This window comes from Marmota marmota, unplaced genomic scaffold (assembly GCF_001458135.2).
Source record: "Marmota marmota marmota unplaced genomic scaffold, marMar, whole genome shotgun sequence".
Lineage (NCBI taxonomy): Eukaryota > Metazoa > Chordata > Mammalia > Rodentia > Sciuridae > Marmota > Marmota marmota.
Window position 1 is genome coordinate 4,634,161 of NW_026000241.1, and position 10,051 is coordinate 4,644,211.

General features: G+C 40.0%; 1 protein-coding gene across 1 annotated transcript in view; it reads right to left on the reverse strand.

Moving 5' to 3' along the window:
* Positions 1-3,791: 3,791 nt before the first annotated feature.
* LOC107145302 (zinc finger protein 709-like) overlaps positions 3,792-10,051 on the reverse strand; it is a 22,345-nt gene continuing 16,085 nt past the window's right edge. Inside the window, exons 3-5 of the mRNA XM_048795227.1 lie at positions 7,748-7,874; positions 7,478-7,538; positions 3,792-5,788 (exon numbers count right to left, since the gene is read on the reverse strand). Coding sequence (XP_048651184.1) covers positions 4,396-5,788; positions 7,478-7,538; positions 7,748-7,847 — 1,554 coding nt within the window. The 5' untranslated portion in view covers positions 7,848-7,874 and the 3' untranslated portion in view covers positions 3,792-4,395. The remainder of the gene's footprint in view (positions 5,789-7,477; positions 7,539-7,747; positions 7,875-10,051) is intronic.

A 10,051-nucleotide genomic window follows, 5' to 3' on the forward strand; every position in this document is an offset into this window, starting at 1 on the left:
AAAGTAAAACAGGGACTGCCCGGGCAAGGAGGCTTGGAGGTGGCAGGCGGGGCCTGGGAGAGAAATGGGGACTACGGCCTTTCCTTTCCCTTTCCCTTTCCTTCCTTCCTTCCTAGAAATGGGGATGACGGCCTTTCCTTCCTTCCTTTCCTCCTCCCTCCTTCCCTTTCTTTCAAACCCAGGGGCCCTTTACTCAGGGAGACATAGGGAATTAAGAGAAAATATACACTATACCTTATTAAAAGTTGTGCAATTACTTTTTCTTTTCTTTCTTTTTGTATTACTAGGGGTTGAACTCAGGACATTGTGTATACCAGGCAGCCACATACCACTCAGCTGTGCCCCAAAGATATTTTAGTTAATTATTTTTCTAGTATTGGGGGTTAAACCCAATAATGGGCTCAATGGGCACTTACCCATTGGGCCACACCCACAGCCCTATTTATCTATCTATCTATTTATTTATTTATATTTTGAGGCAGGGCCTCACCAAGTTGCTCAGGGCCTCATGTTGCTGAGGTTGGCTTTGAACTTGTGATCCTCCTATCTCAGCCTCCTGAGACGCTGGGATTACAGGTGTGTGCCACTATGCACAGCCCTAAGTACTTTTAAGTGTTGTACTGCTGTATATGAGCTAGGTATGAACATTTGATGGCAAAGGACTGAGTGGCATGTTTTCTCCTGGACAAATCGTATTTCTCAACTCGAGTTAATTTATACTGAGTAGGGATTCTTTTTTTTAACCTTGCCCCTGTCCTGTGCTTCTGAATTTGATAACTGTTGACACTGTTAAGGACAGGTGGTGTCCTTGGGCCCGTCCCATGTTTAGTATGTCAGTCACACCCCCCTTCTGCACTAAAATTAGGATGCTACTCAAAATGAAAGCTGTCTGTTGCTCATTTAATTATTTTGATAAATGACCTTGAAGCTTCCCTGCTTCGTTTGGTGTTTCCAGGGGGACATCACAGTGGCGTCTACTTTAAGAATGTGTCACTGATTAGCTGGGTGCAGCAGTGCATGCCTATAATCCCAATTTGGGAAGCTAAGGCAGGACAATCACAAACTCAAGGCCAGCCTGCCAGTGCAACTTGGAGAGAGCCTGTCTCAATTTTTTCCCCATAACTATTAAAGTAGAAATACAATAAAATGCACATATTTGAAGTATGCAATTTGATCAGTTTCATCATGTATGTAACCAATATAATTAATACAAAAGCATTTCCATTACTTTTTTAAAAAATTTGAAATCATGAGGACTGGGTTTCCTGTGTGATTTAATGCATTAGAAATCATATGAAATAAGAAAAATACAGCTTAAGTTTGATAAACAAATCTAATCAAGAAAAAAGCAAGAACACAAAAAATATAAATGGAAAGAGAGCTATATAAATAATCCTTCAGTTGCTAAAAATATATTAATATTACAATTGTATGTGAACATATGTGGTCTATATTACACAAGGCTCCATTGGCTAAGAAAGTGTATTCAGTCCAAGTCCACATTGTCAATTGTATTTTTTAGTTCTTTGGCTTTAGTTTTTGTTTGGAGCATCTATCCAGTGGTCACAGAAAAGTTACCCAGTATTATTGAATTGTGGTCTATTTGATTCTTGAAATTGAGAAGGGTTTGACTGATGTGTGTAGATGCTCCATTGTTTGGGGCATAAATATTTATGACTGTTATCTTATTGATGGGTAATTCCCTTAAGCAGTATGGAATATCCTTGTCCCTTCTGATTAACTTTTTAAAATTTTTTAGTAGGGGGCTGGGGATGTGGCTCAAGCGGTAGCGAGCTCGCCTAGCATGCGTGCGGCCCGGGTTCGATCCTCAGCACCACATACAAACAAAGAAGTTGTGTCCACCGAAAACTAAAAAATATTTTTAAAAATTCTCTAAAAAAAAAAAATTTAGTAGTAGATGAACACAATACCTTTATGTGGTGCTGAGGATCAAACCCAGTGCCCCACGCATGTGGGGCAAGCATTCTACCACTGAGCCACAACTCTAGCACCTATTTCTAGTTTTTAACTTGCATTAGTTTCTCATTTGACTATTCTTTTAGTGTAGTTCCTACAAAAACAAGCTGGTTTTCACTTTTCTCATTTCATCTTTATGGTATATTTTGGTAAGAATGTTCTGTAGTGCAGGCTTTCTAGTTTCAAATTCCTTTTCTTTTGTTTATCATGGAAAGTTTTTATTTCATCTTCAAATCTGAAGCTTAATTTTGCTGGATTTGGGTTCTTGGTTGGCACCCATTTTCTTTGAGTTTGGTATGTTATTCCAGGAACTCCTAGCTTTGAGGATCTGGGTTGAGAAATCACCTGAGATCTGAATTGGTTTCCTCCTATAAGTAATCTGATAGTTTTCTCTTTCAGCTTTAAAATTCTATCCTTATTCTGTATGTTAGGCATTTCCATTATAGTGTGCCTTGGTATGGGTCTGTTTTAATTTTGTGCATTTGGGATCCTGTATGCCTCTTGTATTTGATTTTCCATTTCATTCTTTAGGTTTGGGAAATTTTCTATTATTTCATTGAAAAGATTGTGCATTCCTTTGATTTGTATCTCCACATCTTCATCTATCCTGATGAGAAAAATTTTTAAGTTCAGTCTTCTCATGTTAACCCATAGTTCTTGAAAGTTCTGTTTATATTTTAACATCTTCTCACTATGGTTGACTTTATTTTTAAGGTTATATATTTTGTCTTCATTACCTGAGGTTTTGTCTTCCAAGTGATCTCGTCTATTGGTGATGCTTTCCATTGAATGTTTAATTTGGTTTATTGATTCTTTCATTTCAAAGAGTTCTCCCCCCCCAATCTTCTCTGCCTCTCTCTATTGAAGTGACCTTTTTACTTTCTGTATTTTCTCTGATATTCACTCCTTCTCTAACATTTCTTCCACTGTGGTGTCAATGGATTCTGTTATTGAAGTATCTTGGTTTGCTTGAGGTGATGATTTTTCATGTTGTTTGTATGTCTACCCATCTAACAATATGGATCTGAGGCAGCAGAGTTTCTATCTTGTGGACTTATAGTGTCTCTGAAGGTTTAACGTACCTCAAGGGGTAGACAAATAATTAACAACAACCAATACAAACAATATATAGCATTAAACCAAATATTTCTACTATGATGTCTACAAAGTTAATTATCATAATAAACAGAAATGATATGATCAGTTATTGCCTACAGTAATAACAACCAGCTTGCAAAAGGGTTTATACTTTCAAATGGTGGACAGAGAAAACAGAAGTGATAGCTTGTGAGATTATGAGGGAGGAGAGAAGTAAAAAATTAAAGGAAGTGTGAAAGAGAATAGAGATTGGCTGCTAGCAGAAGAGAATCAAGGGAAACAGGTAGAAGAAAAAAATATGTAAAGTAAAAAACTTTAAAAATTAAAAATAAATACAAAACAATACTAAAATATACTAATCAAGCATCCTGTTTAACAAAAAACCTAATCCGTGAAAAAAAAAATAAAAAAAACTGGCTTCAAAAATACTAGAAGAAAAGAAAAATTTTAAACTGTATAAATGTCCATGTACCATCAAGGTAATAATTAAACAGAGAAAAAGAATTTAAAAAAAAAAATTTAAAACCTTGATGAAAATTTAAAGAATTCTTTCCATTGGAGTTCAAAATATTCTCAGCAGTTGTAGGTGGGGTTGTATGCAGTATGATGCTCCACCCTCTGTATTGCCTGAACAAAGGGCTGGGGATGTAGCTCAGTAGTACAGTGCCCTTGGATGCAACTCCCATTACTCCCCCACAACAAGAATGAGCCACTGATAAACACAATATCTTTATTATAACTTGTAGTATTTCCTTCAGATTGCGTATTTTCTGGAGTATTTTACACAAATTACTTTGCATCGAGTTCTTCATACTACTCATAAGATTGCACTACATGACAATTTTTCATTAATTGAAACTGTGTTTCAACTAATAACTTTCTTGGGTTTTATTTTTTTTCTTCACAATGACAAGGTTTGATTCAGTGTGCATCCACATGTGTGAGCCAAATGGAGACTTTTATACATAGGGTTTCTCTCCACTGTGAATTTTTTCATGTTTTCAGGGAACTGGGATCACCAAATGCTTTACCACACTGCTTGAGTTCGTACAGGTTCGCTGCACTGTGCGGGTTTTTTATGGGTTCTCAGGGCAGTGGAACAACGGAATGCTTTCCCACACTGCTCACAAACGTAGGGTCTCTCTCCAGTGTATAATCTTTCATGCATTTGAAGGGAACTGGGAAACAAGATTTTCTCACACTGCTTACACACATAGGATTTGCCCCTATGAGCTTGTTCATGTGCTATAAAATGATTCAAAATCAGGAAGGTTTTCCCATATTGCTCATATACATAAGGTTTCTCTCCATTGTGCGTTCTTACGTGGCATTTAAATGAAGAGGGATAAATGAAGGCTCTGCTGCAATGCTGTCAAAATATGGTTTCTCTTCAGTATGCATTTTTTTTCTTTTATGTCTTCTAAAGGCACTGTCAGAACTGAAGGCTTTTCCACAGTGCATACATCTATAGGGTTTCTCTCCTGTGTGAGTTCTTTTATGTCTCCGAAAGGAATCAGAACAAGCAAAGGCTCTCCCACACTGCTCACATACATGTGGTTTTTCTCCAGTGTGAACTTTGTTATGTCTCCGAAAGGAACTAGAAGAAGCAAAGGTTTTCCCACATTGCTCACATACATGTGGCTTTTCTCCAGTGTGCACTTTGTTATGTCTTCGGAGGGAAGCGGAATTATGGAAGGCTTTACCACACTGCTTGCATTCATAGGGTTTCTCTCCACTGTGAATGTTCTCATGTTCTTTCAGGTAACTGGCACTATAGAACGTTTTACCACACTGCTTGCATTCATAGGGTTTCTTTTCTCTCTCTCCATTGTGCGTCTTTACATGGTACTTAAAAGAAATGGAATAAACAAAGCCTTTACCACAATGCGGACATACATAGAGTTTCTCTCCAGTATGCACTCTCTTATGTTTTCGAAAGGCACTGTCAGAACGGAAGGCTTTCACACAGTGCAGACATTTATAGGGTTTCTCTTCTTCGTGAATTCTTTCATGTTTTCGAAAGGTACCAGAACAAGCAAAGGCTTTCCCACATTGCTTACATACATATGGCTTCTCTCCCCTGTGAATTCTTTCATGGTATCGAAGGGAACTCTGATCACAGAAGGCTTTACTGCATTGCTTACAAACAAAGGGTTTCTCTCCAGTGTGAATTCTTTCATGTGTGTAAAGGGAACTAGAACGAGTAAATCTTTTGCCGCAACTCTTACACACAAATGGTTTCTCTCCCGTGTGAATTCTTTCATGCTCTACAAGGATACTAGAACGAGCGAAGGTTTTCCCACATTGCTTACATTTATAGGGCTTCTCGCCAGTGTGAGTCCTTTTATGATTTCCAACAGGACTGGAACACCTAAAGGCTTCATCACATTTTTTGTCACAGGGTCTCTCTCCACTGTGAGTCCTTTCATGAGTCTGCAAACACTGAGAATAGCTGAAGGATTTCCCACACTCCTTCTGATTATATGGCCTCTCTCCATATTCCTGATGCTCACATGGTTCGTGTTCAGTGGGACCTCTCAGGGGCACCTTTAGGGATGAATGACCAATGGTCACTTCTCCACACACAGGACTTTCACATGGTGTTACTCCTGGAGGAGTTTTTTCCTTCAAAATATGCTCTGGAGTCCAGTTAAGGTTTTCCGCACACTGACTATCTCCTTTGCATTCACAGAGTCTCTCAACCACTTGACTTCTGTAAAAAATGAGAAGCACATTACTAAGGTTTTGTTTGTATTTTTAATATTTTTAGTTGTACAAGGACACAATACCTTTGTTTAGTTTTTTTATGTGGTGCTGGAGATCAAACCCAGTTGCCTCAAGCATGCTAGGCAAGTACTCTACCACTGAGCCACAACCCCAGCCCCTAGGTTTTAATTATTAATAATTTACTATCCCAGTGGTGCCTCCATAATTTCTGCCATCGCAGTGGTGCACACCTGCAATCCCAGTGACTCAGGAGGCTGAGACAGGAGGATCATGAGTTCAAAGCCAGCCTCATCAAGTGCAAGACATGAAGCAACTCAGTGAGACCCTGTCTCTAAATAAAATACAAAATAGGGCTGGGGACGTGGCTCAGTGGTCAAGTGTTCCTGGGTTCAATCCTCAGTACCTCCCCCCCCCCCAAATTTTTTTTTGCTACAGAAGTGCTGGTTTTGTGCCCTGTAAGAATTTTTGAACATCAATGGATTGAACACTCAGTAGAAAGTTTCCAAAACAGCTATTACAAAGAGTTGGTATTTATATGTGGTTCTATATGGTAGGTACTTGAGTATTCCTTATATAGTGGCCAAAAGTACACTGGATTTTGATATATTTGCACAGACATAATGAGATATCTTTAATATGTCTTCTACTTTACAAAATTCATTTTTGTTTCACATATACATTATACCAAAAATCTGAAGGTAATATAAAAATTTTAATAATTTTGTGCATAAAACAATGTGTGTGTATGTATACACACACACACACACACATATACACATATCAGAAACTGTCACTCCTAGCATTATATTGCTCCCAATGTTTCCAATATAGTTAATATTTGGGGTTTGGGATTTTCTGATTATGGAGGCTATTAGCTTTCCATCCCTGTGACAAAATGTATAAGAAAAACAACTTAAAATATGAAAGATTTATTTTTGGTCCATAGTTTCAGAGGTTTCAGTTGCTAGTTGATAGGTTCCATCCCTTTGGGCTTGAGGCAGAACATCATGGTGGGGAGCGAGGTAGAGCAAAGTTGCTCCCCTAATGGTGGCTAAAACTCAAACGTGAGGAAGGGGGTCAGGCAAAGATAAAGCCTTCCAGGGCATGCTTGAAGTCTTGTAGGGCCCTACTTCCTCCAACTAGTCCATATCTCCTACAGTCCCTGCCACCTCCCAGGAATGCCATCCACTTATGAATATACGCCAGGAGCAGTAGTGCATGCCTGTCATTCCAGAGACTTGGGAGGCTGAGACAGGAGGATTACAATTTTAAGACCAGCCTCAGCAACTTAGTGAGGCCCTAAGCAACTCAGCGAGACCCTGTCTCAAAGAATATTTTCAAAATAAATAAAAATAGATTCCTCCTTTTAAAAAAGTTATGCATCTATTAATTGATTGATGCACTGATAAGGTTAGGTCCTTCTTTATCTGATCACTTCCCAATGCCCCAGCTTTGAACATTGCTGCATTGTGCACAAACCTACAACACATCAGCCTATGGGGGACATTCCAGATCCAAGTCACATCAGATGCTCAACCTGTATACAGTTGGGGGGAACACTTCTGAGATTAAATCAACTTGAAGCTGCCCTTTGTACCATGTGCTCATGTTTCAAAAATACCTATCATTCCAAGATTCTGCAGGAACACTGCTTTCCCTTATGAGTGCAAATTACCTTAGGTTTTTCCTGTGGCTTTTGAACTCATCTTCAACATTTAGTTCTTTCCATTTTTCTCCTAAAATGTAGACCCAGAAAAACCACTATGAATCATTCAACATTATAGAAAAATTATTAGGTTCTAGCTATATTCAAAGTATAATAGGATCATGCCTCGTGTCTTCACCCCAGTGTTCCCAAATTCACGTTCAGAATTATGCAGCAACACTGATAAACAAGGGACATTTGCTTTCCAATGACCAAGCCAGGGAATCATGCCACCTTTACCTAGAAAGGCCAGGTTCCCAGAGGTTTCCTGCATCACATCTCTGTAGAGCTGCTTTTGGGAAGGATCCAGCAGAGCCCACTCCTCCTGGGTGAAATTCATGGCCACATCCTCAAAGGTCACGGGCTCCTAAAACATCCACATATATTTCCAAGAGGAAGGGAGAGAGACATCAAAAAGTCATTTCTAGACTCACGGGGACAAAATGGTATCTACTTAGGGACATGCATGTATTCCATGCATGGCATACACAAAGCCCCTGGGTGTGGTACCTAGTGCCACCCACATCCACAAATGAGACACATCTACTGCAAGATAAAACAACATATTGAAAATAAGACATAAGGCCTTGGGGAGGGAAACAGTCAATTGAAATCTAAGTGTTGAAGACGGAGCAAACAGGCAGGGAGTTTTGCTTAGAGGACACCGATACACTCCACTGTCAATTCCTGTCATTTGAACTTCAATCAAATCTACAGACTAGTCATTTCCCAGCAATGTTCAGAGAACGCATTTTCCAAATGTACCTGGAAACAGATGCAATATTTTTCAAAGCACTAAGAAGGGACTTTGAAAAGCCCAAGGCCCTCACCACTGGATGGATGGAAAACAGTTTGCTTCAGCCTCAGTCATGAGAATGTGGGGACCTAATGAGGCGAAGAAAGGAACCTGTAACACTTTCCCTTGAAATTGCCTTAATACTTACTAAAAATTAGAGATTAAGTCAACTTGAAGCTGCCCTTATTTGTACCATAAATAAGGTACTTTCTGTTTCTTAAAGAACACCGGTTAGTGAAAAATCACACAGAAAAGACTGGAAAGTGACTGAGGAATTAGGACATTGGTCACCTATGGAGACTCTAACGAATGGCCAAGGCTCTGTTATGAATCTTCAGAAGTCTCAGGATATTTATAGTGTTAGTACTACTACATCTTAATCTTACCACAGACCTTTTATTTGTTCTTTTGTCAATATACTTTATGATGAATCATTTACACAAAGAATTAAGTTTGGGAAAGAACAGAACATATCCCTATTTATGTCTGCCTTGAAAGAAGCACTGTGAGCTATGATTTGCAGACTGGGTAGCAATAAGCAGGGTAGCACAGGTCACACTGGGAGATCCCCAGACCCGGAGCAAGCAGAGGTCAGAGTGCATGCTGGCCATCAGGCAAACAGCAGGTCAGCAAATGGAACAAGAAAACACAGACGGGGAGGTGGTCAGTGTCTGCACATCCCGCTTATGGTCTGATCATCTCCAGAGGGATGGTTCTGATGCTGACACTGAGGACAATGTGGCATAAAACAACAACAACAAAAAAAAACGAGAAGACAGGCAAAGGCTTTACTCACTGAACTGAGGGCTCAAAGAGAGAAGGGCAGGTCTCTCAAGCAAGCAGCAATTGTCTTTGAGAGAGCAAAGCAAGAAGCCTGGCCTCAGAGATTCATGGAGGCTACAGGGAAGCTCTGGGCAGAGGTTGGGTGGTCTGAGTCTCCTGCCAGCTCCAAAGAAGGGAGCCTCTGGCTTCTGATCACCTTACCTTAGTGTGGTGCACAAAGAGAAGAAGAAATGGAGAGGGTTAAATTGTGGAGAGCGAACGAGCCCTAGTCATCGGCTGATCCTGCGGTGTTGGCAAAGGCCAGGCCTGGGAAAGGCGAGGATGTGAACAACCTGGACCCTCGGCTCTGAGGCCAACAGTTATCAAAAGTTCCAGTAGAGTGGGTTTTCTGGGTACAGCAGGATAGCCGCAAGATGGTTCTAACTATAACATTTTAGTGCACAAAGAAGCCTCTTGATAACTCACAAGCCTGAACAATTCACAAAGCTTCTGCAGTTTCACTTCCTGGTTATGAGACCCTACATGATAAACATGCTGAGCTAGTTCCGGGTCACTCTTCCCACATTAAAAAATTCATACAGAACAGAACCCATATAGATGTGAGGACTGTGCCAAAGCTTTTATTTATAAGCCAGAGCTTGTGAAACACCAGAGAACACACAAGAGAGAACCCTATAAATGTAGGATATGTGAGAAGGCCTTTGCCCAGAGATCAAACATCACTGATCAAAAGAAAATTCATAGCTGGGTGCAGTGGCACACGCCTGTAATCCCAGGGACTCGGGGGCTGAGGCAAGAGGATTGAGAGTTCAAAGCCAGCCTTGGCAATGGCAGGGCACTAGGCAAACTCAATGAGACCCTGTCTCTAGATAAAATACAAAAAAAGGCTGGGGATGGGCCCAGTGATTGTGTCCCTGAGTTCAATTCCCAGTACAAAAAAAAAAAAAAAAAAAAAAAAAAAAAAA